At 37.7% G+C, this 14,590-nt stretch overlaps 1 protein-coding gene across 1 annotated transcript in view; it reads right to left on the bottom strand.

Moving 5' to 3' along the window:
• MPP2 (MAGUK p55 scaffold protein 2) overlaps positions 1 to 14,590 on the bottom strand; it is a 95,862-nt gene that overhangs the window by 40,580 nt on the left and 40,692 nt on the right. The window contains exons 3-4 of the mRNA XM_070730139.1: positions 14,130 to 14,248; positions 6,887 to 7,039 (exon numbers count right to left, since the gene is read on the bottom strand). Coding sequence (XP_070586240.1) covers positions 6,887 to 7,039; positions 14,130 to 14,248 — 272 coding nt within the window. The remainder of the gene's footprint in view (positions 1 to 6,886; positions 7,040 to 14,129; positions 14,249 to 14,590) is intronic.

Below are 14,590 nucleotides of genomic sequence, written 5' to 3' on the forward strand. Positions count from 1 at the left end.
CATTCTGACCAATATGCCATTAAAACAACATGGATCCATGGAAACCCATGAGGGGTGGGTTCTGGACCCTTTTGCTGATGGTTTGCTCAGGGTTATGCCATCCGCACACCCACAGCAATCCAAAAATTGCATCTGCGCATGCAGGGAAGCAAAATCCAAGATGGCGGCACCCATGGAGACACCAACAGAACCGGCTCCGTGACATCACCACCAAATTACTAACAGTTCTAAAGAACCAGTTAGAATTGGTTGGAACCCATCTCTGGAACCTACCAATTCCATAGCCAGACCTTGAATACAGTGACGTCTCTAAATCTTACAAATGGAATTTGCACTCTATGAAAAAGTGGATTCTGGTTTTTGGATAGCCGTGGATTATATTTTTTAAAAATAGATGGAGTCACACCCTGTCACTATGCGGATGGCAGAGAAATAATTAAGTGATTTTGTTTCCAGGGAAGCTTGCCTTACTTGTCAGATAGTCATACAGATACTTATTCCACCATTCAGTAAACCAAATGTAACACTCATAATTTAATACCCATTTGCAAATCTTTGGGTGTTAAATTATAATTCTTCACTGCTTGTCCCTCAAAGGCTACAGTTATGTAGAAGAGTAGAACCATTGTAACTCAATTTACTAAAATATCAAGATATTGGTCTTGTTAATGGCTAGGGGCCTTCCTTAGATTCCCATACATACATGGGAATCAGAACTTTCCTCCCCTTTGTAAGTGTATTTAATTAATAGATGCCAGGACCAACCAACCTCGATCAACAAACTGCAAAAAGAAACTAAAATAATTTAAACCAGAGGTATCAAACTCAATTTCAGAACAGTTTTTTTCCTGAATGCCATCACTCTGCATTGGCTACTGATCTGTTTCCAGATACAATTCAAAGTGTTGGTTTACACCAATAAAGCCCTACATGGCATAGGACCAGACTATTTCTAAGACCGCCTTCTCTGCACGAATCCCAGTGACCGGTGAGGTCCCACAGAGTGGGTCTCCTTGGGGTCCCATCGACCAAACACTGTCAGCTTATTAATTGGATTGTTTTTCTACTGTTTTATTATGTGCTGTGATCCACCCCGAGTCCTCGAAGAGAGGCGGTATACAAATCCAATTAAATAACAAATAAAAATAAATAACTCTGCTAAATAAATAATTCCCTCAACAATGTCAAACTATTTACTAAATCTGTACTACTATTAATCTTCTTATGATTCCTATCACCCATCTCATCCTTCAAATGACTGCATGACTGTAACTTTACTGTTTATATCCTTTACAATTTATATTGACTGGTTCCTAATATGATTTCATTGCTTATTTGTATCCAGGGATGTTGTGCCTTATGATTCTTAAGAAGCTTATCGTTTCTTTTATGTACACTGAGAGCATATGCACCAAGACAAATTCCTTGTGTATCCAGTCATACTTGACCAATAAAGAATTCTATTCTATTCTATTTATTGAGAGCTGCATCAGGGATGTATTTGACCTCAGGAGACGTGGTGGGCATGGCGAGAGTAAGCGTGACTAGCTTACCATCACTTGTGTTTGGAGCACCTGTAGCCTAAGTGCTCTGCCAGTGAAAATGGCCCCTGAGCTCCATTTTCAGTTGCAATGGGCTCCTGAAACCCTCCACCAGCAAAAGCAAAGTGTTGAATTTGACATCCCTGACCTAGACAGTGAGTTTATCAGTATTGTTCGTCTCTCACAAAAACACTTCCAATCATCTTCAGTGGCAACATGCCACTCCATATGGTTGTGTTGATCAACCTCGATGACTTAAAAATGTGTAGACTTCAAATCCCAGAATTCTCCAGTGAGCAAATCTTAAAGTCACCCAGGATGAGAAACACTGCCCTATGGTCCTACTTTTTCTCCAAAGACACTGACAAAATTATCTGCTTAAGGCCACAAGTGTTGTTGACCACTCACACCGCAGTGATCTACCTAAACGTATCCCTGCATTCATTGCAGTTTAGTTTCTAAATAATTTTCACTCAACTATTTAGATTTACTGCAGAACCTTGGAAGCCTCTGCTTCAACACAATACTCTATCAGCTCTATCAGATTTTTTTTCTGCCTGCTTACATCAAATGATCGCTGGCTTTATTGAATATCTATGATGGGATAGAAGATTGAGTCTTGGGATAGAATATGCTGATTGCTGTGTTTTGCAGTGAAACTATTACTTAGGAACCAACTTTCATTACATTTCAAAACCGTTTGCAATGAAATACTTGTTGGATGAGAACAGCAGGAAAATGAAAGGGAAAAAAATACAGTATATCTCTTTTGTTTGTGCTCATTCATTGAATAAAAGTAAATGGCTGGATGAAAATACTGCATGTGAACATATTTTAAAACTCTATTAGCTGCATTGTGGGTAAAGGGATGATTTTTCCTGAGAAATGACCTTTTATGGGAGAAGTAAGTGATTTCCCCAGGTTGTACATAAGATTTATCTCTTGAACTCCACTCAAGTAAAATGACATCCTTTGCATAGATTAAAGCAGAGTAGATTCTCCAATCCTCTCCAAACCATTATCTTAATTTACTCAAACACTGTTTTTTTTTTGTAACTTGATAGAAGGCCTCATTTACCACTTAGAATGTATGTAATTGCAACTCTTCTTTAGCTTCTTCTAGAGGGAAAGAGAATGGTTGTGTGCGTGTGTGTGTGTGAGAGAGAGAGAGAGAGAAGAGAGGGAGAGGAAAAGGGAGAAAGATGAAGTGTATGTGTGTGTGTGTGTGAGAGAGGGGCGCGACCCTCCCATATGTTGCACTCCCAACCTTCACCCACATTTATTTATTTTTATTTATTTATTTTGTCCAATGCACAACAATACACAATGAAGGTTATAGAGGCTATACTCGAGTAAAATATATTAGAGAAAGAATAGAAGTGAAAATTTAGGAATAGAATATATCAATTAGAGAATAGAAGGATATTATGAGAGTAGTATAAGAAGAATATTCTGTTCTATTCTATTCGAATAGAATAGAACAGAACAGAAAATCGCCAGCATCCCCCAAAGTTGCCGCCCCCATTGGAGCCACAACAAGGATGGGGGGGAGAGGAAAGGAGCCCAGTAAGGTAGGCACCCAAAAATGGTACAGAGGTGCAGGTGAAGATTGTGAGCAACACATGGGAAGCTTTTGGATGTCTGCTATGGCCATCCGTATGTGTTGAGAAACGAGATGCCAATCTGTTTACTCAGTAAGTTGGATGCAAATCGGGTGCCTTGGTCCCTTTTGCCCAGGGATACCACATATTTTTCAGGGATTTACATACATTCAATGTCTATAGTCCATAGTTTGTATATCACGTTGCATAGGTCCAGCTTAATATTCAATTCAATTTAATTTATTAGATTTGTATGCCGCCCCTCTCCGAAGACTCGGGGCAGCTCACAACAACAATAAAAACAGTATAACAATGGAACAAATCTAATAATAAAATTATATTAAAAAACCCCAACAATTTAAAAACCATACAACACATACATACCAAACATTGAAAATTGAATTAATATGCTATTCCACAATCAGCCACATCAGCCATATGACTAATTTCTGTTTTGAACAATACGCATATACGAATGGCTATTTTATATCTGAAATTATGACTGAAATATTTCTGCACCTATATTGGTTCTCACTGTCAGGAAGTTTCTCCTTAGTTGGTTGGTTTTCTCTTTGTTCAGTTTCCATCTATTGTTTCTTGTTTTGCCTTCTGGTGCTTTGGAAAATGCATGCCCCCCCCCCTCTTTCTGGCAGCCCCTTAAAAGTCTGTTTTTTAAAAGTTTTTATTCCATCCCAGTGTTTTTATTTAACATTATTTAACATTACAGGAAGTTATATTGAAATTTGGGCAAAATTTGTGTCATTGAGATGGGTGATCATTGCTTTAGCTCTATGGGTTGGAGGTGACTAGAATCATAGTCCAAAGAATATAGAAGCATCAAGTTGAAGAAGGCTGCACTGCTATTTTTCCCCCCCACAGACTAAGAATTAAGAATCTAGGCATACCCATCCATCTATCCATATATCCACACAATCTGCCTTCTACTCAACTGAATATGTAAGTTCATATGTACCTTTATTTATTTTATTTATTTATTTTGTCCAATACACAATGAGGGTTTTAGTGGGTATATATATATATACACACATCGTAAAATACATGATGATGGTTATAAAGGAAATACTCATAGTAAAATATATCTAAGAAAGAATAGAAAAGAAGATGTAGTAATAGAACATATCAATGAAAGAATAGAAGAAGAGACATAGGAATGCTGTAGAAGAAAGGTATAGGAGATATAGGAGAGCAAAAGGACAGGGGACGGAAGGCACACTAGTGCATTTGTACTCGCCCCTTACTGACCTCTTAGGAATCTGGATAGCTCAACCATGGATAATCTAAGGGTAAAGTGTCCAAGAAGAAGAAAAATAACCAGGGGCAGAAAAAGCTATTACCTTAGAAAATTATAATGAAATGTATGTGCATAGATTCAAATTTAGAACTAGTGTCTACAATGTTAGTATCATGATAGAGAGAGGAACCAAACTGAGTAGCTTGTCATTCAAGTGCTAAATATTTACAGAGAATTCAAGTTCTTCTGGCGTCTATTATGAATCTTTTTTTTAAAGCCAGATAAGAAGAGTGTAAGTTGTTAGGCCACAAAGTCATCCTAAACAGATTTAAACATGTCAGATGAGAGTAGAAGAACGTGCAACAACATAAGGAGAGATTGCATCATGAGATCGCCATGCATATTTCATCCTTTTGGCATCATAATAATTAAATATGGACTCTTATGAACAAACCACGTTTAAAAGAACTAAAATATTTCTAGCACTCCATACACATTCATCTCTAATGAGTTGCAAGGCATTTTACTCAGTAAAAGGTGTGGTTGAAATTTACTAATAAAAAATCTGTTCTAACACAAAGTTTTTATAACAATGTTTTAAATTACACACTTACCAGATAATAAACTATAAAAATCTCTTTAGCTACACAAATCTGGCCAATTCTTTTATACATATATAAAACAAATAGTTGCAATATATTTTTGTCAATGAACAGACATGTATAAATGATACAACCTGAAGTTACACAAAAGTGATACTTCTTAATTCAGAACAACCTGGGTGGGAAAATATGCAATTGCCACTGGAGAGAATGTTATAAATGCAGGTCATTAATTACTTTGGAACATCCAGATGTTTCAGATTTTTTTTAAAAACTCTAATCTGATGTTCTTTCTTATAAAATCCCAGTAAAAGAAATGTTGCTATAAGTGGAAGCTTCCAACTCAATCATATATAATGCTAACACCCTCGGCTTGGTACAAAACACAATGGCTACTAGTATCCATTGCTTTCTGTCCCTTTCCCATCTTTTATCTCTGATTAATAGATAGATAGATAGATAGATAGATAGATAGATAGATAGATAGATAGATAGATAGATAGACAGACAGACAGACAGACAGACAGACAGACAGACAGACAGACAGACAGACAGACAGACACACAGACAGACACACAGACAGACAGACAGACAGACAGACACACACACAGACAGACACACAGACAGACAGACAGAGTAGGTAGATAGGTAGGTAGGAAGATAAATAGATAGATAGAGATACAGATATATAGATATAGATATAAAGATAGAGAGCTAGAGAGAGCTAGAGAGAGAGAGAGAGAGAGATAGGTAGGTAGGTAGGTAGATAGAGATAGAGATATATAGATATAGATATAAAGATAGAGAGCTAGATATAGATAGATAGATAGATAGATAGATAGATAGATAGATAGATAGATAGATAGATAGGTAGGTAGGTAGGTAGAGATAGAGATATATAGATATAGAAATAAAGATTGAGAGCTAGAGAGCTAGAGATAGATAGATAGATAGATAGATAGATAGATAGATAGATAGGTAGGTAGGTAGGTAGGTAGGTAGGTAGAGATAGAGATATATAGATATAGAAATAAAGATTGAGAGCTAGAGAGCTAGAGATAGATAGATAGATAGATAGATAGATAGATAGAGATAGATAGATAGATAGATAGGTAGGTAGGTAGAGAGTGATAGAGATAGAGATAGATAGATAGATAGAAAGAAAGAAAGAAAGAAAGAAAGAACCATTCTGAAAAGACTTTGCAGATAAAATAGGTAGGTAGGTAGGTAGGTAGAGATAGAGATATATAGATATAGATATAGATATAAAGATAGAGAGCTAGAGAGCTAGAGATAGATAGATAGATAGATAGATAGGTAGGTAGGTAGGTAGAGAGTGATAGAGATAGAGATAGATAGATAGAAAGAAAGAAAGAAAGAACCATTCTGAAAAGACTTTGCAGATAAAATAGGTAGGTAGGTAGGTAGGTAGGTAGGTAGATAGAGATATATATAGATATAGATATAGATATAAAGATAGAGAGCTAGAGAGCTAGAGAGAGATAGATAGATAGATAGATAGATAGATAGGTAGGTAGGTAGGTAGGTAGGTAGAGAGTGATAGAGATAGAGATAGAAAGAAAGAAAGAAAGAAAGAAAGAAAGAAAGAAAGAAAGAAAGAACCATTCTGAAAAGACTTTGGAGATGAAATCTAGGAGATTTTAAGCAAAAAAAGAAGTCTTCCAAATGCAATAAAATTTCACCCTATGACATTCTGAAGCCCAGAATCTACATTTACCTAGTTGTACCATTTGTCTTCCTTATCCCGCCAAATCAGTGCCAAATTCGCCACAAACAAATCGACAAAGAATATAAAAATTCTGAAATTCTCTTTCTGCTCCCCAATTTTCTCCTTCCCCGCCCCCACCCCAGGAAGATTCCCTCCCCTACCTGGAAGTGGGGCTCCTGGAGGATGCGAGCCAGTTCAGCTGCGGTGCTATCTTGCTGAGCAATGTTTGTGATGTCTTTAAGTATCTCCTGGACTAGCTCCAAATTGTTGTCTCGCACAGCCTCTAGCTTTGTCTCCTCCAGCCGCTCATGAGCCTACAAGGTAGATGGCGAAAGGCAAAAGAAGAAGAAGAAGAAGAAGAAGAAGAAGAAGAAGAAGAAGAAGAAGAAGAAGAAGAAGAAGAAGAAGAAGAAGAAGAAGGGATTAAAGGCACATATAAACAGATAAACTCATTGCTAAGCCTTTGTCCTACTACTACAGCCCTTGTGTCCTGGCAGATAATATAAAGGATATTAAGTTATATTCCTTGGGTTCCTTGAAAATTACAAGATCGCCACTTTAAGGTTTGTTGATTTTTTAAAAAAAGGTTTATAGACATCTCTTGAATTAAATAGCTTTACACAGTGGGTGCCCGTCAGGCTTTATCAAGTCTTTCTGAAGACAAAGACTAGGCTGTGCATGTTATAAGAAAAAGAAGGCAAGTAATTACTCTTCTGTGTGGAAACACACAACCCACTTGCTCAGAAACACAGCAAGGGGAACAGTGAGACAACGGAGAGCTTTTCCTGGCCCTCGGTGGCATGCAGCCAGAAATCAAACAGGTCTTTGCTGTATGAAAGATGAATAGCTGCTCCAGATAAGCTTCAAGCAGGGAAACAGACACAAAAGAGAAGGAGCTAAAAATAACAGACTGGCAAATAGAGGCTTAACTTCACTCATGGAAATTGGGGGAGGGTAGAAAGAGCAGGCTTAATAGGAATCCGATCTCGCTTCTGGGAACCATTTTCGTTGCCAGAATCAGTGCAGGAAAAAGACTGAAGTGGGATGTTGTTGCCCTTATTTGGCTGAATAAAGACCAATTCTTCATACTAACCCTGTAATGCTGATCCCCTAAAATACACGGTGGGTATCATTTTGTCAGAACACTTTCATTATTTTTAATAGGGAAACTCCTGGGATGGGTCTTAGAGTCTTCTAGGCCAGTAACTTTTAACAAATTTAACATGTGTGGACTATGGCTTCTAGCATTTATTTTATTTTATTTATTTATTGGATTTGTATGCCGCCCCTCTCCAGAGACTCGGGGCGGCTAACAACAGTAATAAAACAATGTACAATAATAATCCAATAAATACTAAAAATGATTAAAAAACCCATTAATATAAAAAACCAAACATACATACAGACATACCACACATGAAATTGTAAAGGCCCAGGGGGAAAGAGCATCTCAATTCCCCCATGCCTGGCGGCAGAGGTGGGTTTTAAGGAGCTTACGAAAGGCAAGGAGGGTGGGGGCAATTCTAATCTCTGGGGGGAATTGGTTCCAGAGGGCCAGGGCTGCCACAGAGAAGGCTGTTCCCCTGGGTCCTGCCCAATGACATTGTTTAGTTGACGGGGTCGAAGAAGACCCACTCTGTGGGACCTAACCGGTTGCTGGGATTCGTGCAGCAGAAGGTGGTCCCTGAGATAATCTGGTCATAAGTATGCCAGCAAGTTGAAGTGCATATTTATTTATTTATGTATTTATTTTGTCCAATACACAATAATACACAATGAAGGTTATAGAGGAGGTAGAGGAGAAGAAATACGAGATATAGGAGAGACTATAGGACAGGGGACAGAAGGCACTCAAGTGTGCTTATGTACGCCCCTTACTGACCTCTTAGGAATCTGGAGATGTCAACTGTGGATAGTCTAAGGGGAAAATGTTGGGGGTTAGGGGATGATACTACAGAGTCCAGTAATGAGTTCCATGCTTTGACAACCCGATTACTAAAGTCATATTTTTTAAAGTCAAGTTTGGAGTGGTTAATATTAAGCTTGAATCTGTTGTGTGCTCTTGTGTTGTGGTTGAAGCTGAAGTAGCCTTTGACAGGCAGGACATTGCAGCATATGATCTTGTGGGCAATACTTAGATCATGTTTAAGGCGTTGTATTCTAAGCTTTCAAGACCCAGGATTGTAAGTCAAGCTTCGTAGGGTATTCTGTTTTGAGTGGAGGAATGAAGGGCTCTTCTGGTGAAGTATCTTTGAACATTTTCAAGGGTGTTAATGTCCGAGATGCGATATGGGTTCCAAACAGATGAGCTGTATTCTATGATGGATATGGTGAAAGCTTTGTAAGCTCTGGTAAGTAGTGTGAAATTTCCAGAGCAGAAGCTACATAGGATTAAATTAACAACTCTTGAGGCTTTCTTAGCGATGTTGTTGCAGTGGGCTTTGGCACTTAGATCTTTAGTTATTAGTATTCTGAGGTCATTGACCAAGTGGGGATTATCTGTGATAATTTGTTTATTAAGTTTGTATTTAAAGTTCTGATTCTTTTTGCCAATGTGTAGGACAGCAATGTGTAGCAATTTTCTTAAAAATTGCTGAGGTTGAGAAACACTGTTGTGTAGGCTTTTGACTTCTTTGGGATGAGGATGAATGCTGAGAAGATTTAGGAGCTCAGGGCCTGCACAGCTTCCCTGAAATTGTTCCAAGTAATTCCTAGCCTGATTCACAGTGGTAGCCAGATGATGAATTCAGACTTCATCATCTTCAGGGTAGTTGCCGTGCCATCTGAAAATCAAAGATGTGATTGTGAATTATTTGGATTGCTTTCTGGCACCCTTGCTAATATTTGAAAGATCAAAGGACTCATTAAATGGTCCATCTCTAAAGTCTCATGGATTGAGACAGACTTTAGCAGGCCTTAGGCATTTCACCAGCAATTCAGCAGATCAAATTCTGAAATGGCTTCTCTCTTTTTGCTTATTCTGAGAAGCTGCTTAGTTTATCAAATGAAAGGAAGTTTGGAAGTGAACTTGACTTAACATGGGCTAAAGTTCTTGTTCAAGCTTACAATGAGACTTTCAAACACGCACGCACACACACATGCACACACACAGCTCATTCAGACAGACTCTTTTTGAGATGTTTTGAAATGCTTCTTTTCATCTTTCCACTGTAATTTAAGAGATAAACTGTCAACAATCTCTTGATTGTTTATATTGATTCTCCTGTGCACTTCTTTCCCAGACTCCTCAAAATATCACCCAAATGTCAGCTTGAAGAAGCTGAGAAAGGTCATCTATTAATCCACAGTGAAGTATCATTGTGCCAATGATATTCAGATATTCATTTATTCTACCCCAGGATCAACTACCAAATGCAGAAGGGTCTTAGATCAGTTGTGTCTGAATTCTGTGAAGAATCGAATGGGAAGCAACAGGCTTAAGTTGAATCTCTGTGAGATGGGTGTTGCTTATTTCAAAACCAAATGGCTTTCTTCCAGCTCAGCTGTGCCACTGGATGGGGTGTCACTGTCCTCAAAAAAGCAACTACACATTTGAGAGCACTGCTAGGCTCAGGGCTCCTATTTGATAGGCAGATGGAGGCCATAGCTAGGAGGAGCCTTTGCTTACACCTTCTGAGGATGAGTGAGCTGGAATTGGAAGCCTTGGTGGAAATAAGCATACGCCCTTGTTACTGATTAGATTATTAAAAAAACACACCAAAAATAGTCAAGTTGAGACTGCCTGTGAAGACTGCATAAAAGCTGGCCTTTATAAACAGCCATCTAACACCGATTCTGTTGTGATTACCAATAGACTTCTGAGCACAATCTAAACTTCTGGTTTTTAACCCATAAAAATCTACCAGTGTAGAAGTGTAAAAAAGAAAGAGGCACATTCTACCACCAATGGTGGACATGCACACAGGCGAAAAAGTTTTGGAATAAAATAAGAAATTGGTTAAAAGAAATAGCAAATGAAGAAATCGGAAAGAAACCAGAATTATATTTATTGGGTATTTTTAATAAAAAAATAGAAAAAGAAGTAAGATACCTAGTTATACATATACTAACAGCTGCCAGAATAGTATATGCCCAACAGTGGAAAACGGATAAAATACCGGAAGAAAACATAATAATTAAAAAAAATACTAGACTGTGCGGAGATGGACAGGCTATCCAAAAGATTAGAGGGAAAAGAAGATTCAGATTACTATAAAACATGGGCAAAATTTTATGATTGGCTAAAAGAAATAAATAAATAAAAATTGATGCAAAGCAACACGTCAAATAAAAGAATTCAAAAATTAATATTATGTAAAAGAAGTGTCATTCTCTGATCAAATATCCAAAAAAAAAAAATAGTGGGGAAACTTTCATTTCCCAAATGTTGTATATATATGTTTTTATGTATCTTTTTTTCCTTTGTCTTGTATGTCACATTTGTAAAATTTAAAAAAAAAAAATCTACCATCTTTTTCAGGCAGAGACGATCTAACCAGTCTAATAATTCTGAGCAGGGATATTGAGGCTCCCTCCAGGAAACATGGGGGGCACAAGACATAGTTTTTTTCTTTTCTTTTTTTTCCTGTTTTTTTTAAATAGCCTGCCCTTTGATTTTGACTAGAAATGCATTCATATTTTAAATTTTTAATTGTAATCAGTGATGCTGAAAAAACAACAAAGGGTGGCTGATGATTTTATTAAGTTTTAGCAGTGTTTTGCATTTACTTTATTAATTTTGTGTATATTACTGCAAATTGCATTTACTTTATATATTTTATATATGATACTGGGAGTCTTCTTAGGGGAAAGCAGTATATAAAATTTGGAATAATACATTCTCTATATATGTTTACTTACAAAAAGTTTTTAAAATTGTATTGGAACAAAATGTTTGTACTCAGTATGTTTGCACATTAACTCCAGAATGATAGTTGTCTTCAAAAAAGCCACAGGAATGTTTCTCAGTCTTGATAACATTGGTGAAAAATTCTGGAAGCTGAAGTCCAACGCGCATTTTAAAATTGCCAGGGTTGAGAAATACTGGCCTAAGGAATTCAGACTAATAGATGAGGAATTTCAAACATTCCTTGAAAGACCAGCAATGCATGAACCACTGCTTGCCTTCCACCATACATTATTTATATGAGTTTATTTTTCTTTCATTATGTTATATTTCTTATGGGTTCTAATAAGTGCAAATCTGGAGAAGTTAATTACTGGAAGCAAGAAGGCCAGAGATTACTGGAAGCAAGAAGGCCAGAAGTTCTCACTCAAGATACAAAAGAGTCCAGATGTGGGTTCCTTCCGGTTGACACTGGTTCTATAGAACTGATAATAATTTGGTTGCCTGGGTCACTAGAACTGGCCACCTGAATGCAGCTGCGAGAGCAATCATGGGCTTCCCTAGGTTTGCCCATGTTACACCAACACTCCGCAATCTGCATTGGTTGCCGATCAGTTTCCGGTCACAATTCAAAGTGTTGGTTATATGACCTATAAAGCCCTTCATGGCATCGGACCAGGATATCTCTGGGACTGCCTTCTGCCACACAAATCCCAGGGACCAATTAGGTCCCACAGAGTTGGCCTTCTCCGGGTCCTGTTGACTAAACAATGTCATCTAGCAAGACCCAGGGGAAGAGCCTTCTCTGTGGTGGCCCCAACCCTCTGGAACCAGCTCCCCCTGGAGATTAGGATTGCCCCCACATTCCTTGCCTTTCATAAACTCCTTTAAACCCACCTTTGCCATCAGGCATGGGGGAATTGAGACATCTCCCCCTGGTCTATATAATTTATGCATGGTGTGCTTGTGTGTATGTATTGCTTTTAAATAAGGGGTTTTTGGATATTTTAAATATTAGATTTGTTGCTGTACATTGTTTTTTTACTATTGCTGTGAGCCGCCCCGAATCTATGGAGAGGGGCAGCATACAAATCTAATAAATGAAATGAAATAAATGAAATGAATCAGTTTTTTCAGCAGCACCACAGGTGCAGCCATCTTGTTTTTTGCTTTTGTGGATACGCAGAGGTTTTTTTTAAAGTATTGCGCAGGTACGGGGTGTGCAACATACATGTCTATCCCTGAGCTAACCAGCAGCAAAGAAAACTGGAACACCCCCCTGCGAAAGGCCGCTTTCAAATTACTCTACTTAAGACACAATTTTTTGGAAGCAGCTCTAATGTTTGGAAAGACAGAAGGAAAGAGAAGTGAGTAGAGAGCAGCAATAAATAATGGGCCGGTTGCAGTGTGAAAAGCACCACCACGGGAAGACTTGGAAAACTATGTAAAGAGCATATTGTCATAAAGAAAATTTATCTTTGTGATCACTAAGAACAAAAATGATGGCACGCAATCACTTCATCAATCAATCGCAATCAATTATGAGCCAACATTCAGAATAGTGGAAGAGGAAAACGACAGTTTATGAAATGTACTGTAGCCACTTACTCCAACAGACTCTAAACATCTTACAAGATGTGTAATTAAAATAAGACATCATGGACTAAAAACAACCATACCAAATTATTTTGGCTGATCTCAAAAGAAACTAGGTTTGGTTAGTACTTGGTTGGGAGCCCATCAAGAACTCACAGGCTATAAAATAAATTAAGTCTAAAACGGACCTGAGCAGAAGGCAATAACAAACCACTTCCATATTATTGCCAACAAAATAGAAATAAGGCAGCCACTGGTACTATCCATCCAGTTATTGAGTTCAGCTTCATTAAAGTTACAAATAAAAAACATGTGCTAGTAAATGTAATCTAATGGTAAATGTTGAAGATGCTGGGAAGGTACAGAAAGAAGTGGTGGAGCAAGTATTAAAAGGCAAGCAAGAATCAATAATCTTTATTAGCATGAAGGAAAGATTTAGATAAAATTAGGAAGAATGTTTGAAACATTACAGAAATTTTCCAGGAGAGAAGGGTAAGAGGAGATATTGCAGAATCACCAATCTGGGATTGTCCAGGATTGTTTTAAGTTCAGAAACTCTTGTTCAAACATGATTTTGCATACGGACAATACATTATAATTTTTTTGTTCCAAGAAGCAGATTTCTTTGTTTTGTTATACAGATTTTCCTGGTTGGCCCCGCCATTGAGAATAGACTCTGCAGCTGTATGTAGTGATTTCTCAGTAAGCAGTTATCAAAATTAATAATTCTTTTGATAAAATGAACTTGATTTCTTTTCGAATGAATGTAAGATACAAATTTATTCATGAGAAAGGAAGGATAGAGGAGGGACAAAGGAACAGGGGAAATTGTCAACTAAACTATTTGGGAAAATGTGTTATGGCCAAGACCAAGAAAGAGTAAGTGAGTGGAAGTGAATGGAACTGAAGGTGAAGGTTTTGCTCTGCTACTATCCCATCCCTGGCTACCCATTTAACTGTACCTTAGCCAATGACCTTACTATTGGACTCTCCATGAGGCCACGGAGAAAGATGAGATCCAGATCTCCAGCTCCCATGGAATTGGGGAGGTCACCGAGGTTGTCCAGGACCTGTTGCATAGCTGTGTAGAGAAATGATAGCACTAGGATTAGTCTTATTAAAATAAAAATAATAAAAACCAGAGAGTTCATGTATCCACTCTAACCTTTCAAGAGATGGAAAAGGAGATGATGGAAAAGGAGATGATGAAAAGTAACAGTTCTTGTATATGTAGACCAGAGATGAAACCAGGCAGTAGAAAACAAGGCGAAAGTGGAAAAAATTCTTAGATACATGCATGATGGGGAGGAAGAGTTGTACAATTTTTTATAAATATTTATGAGTCATTGATTCCCAAATACCAAGGATTCTTTTGACAAGATACCAGAAAATAGCATTGTCCAGAAATTCTACCACTAAGAAA

The sequence above is a fragment of the Erythrolamprus reginae genome, chromosome Z (assembly GCF_031021105.1).
Source record: "Erythrolamprus reginae isolate rEryReg1 chromosome Z, rEryReg1.hap1, whole genome shotgun sequence".
Lineage (NCBI taxonomy): Eukaryota > Metazoa > Chordata > Lepidosauria > Squamata > Dipsadidae > Erythrolamprus > Erythrolamprus reginae.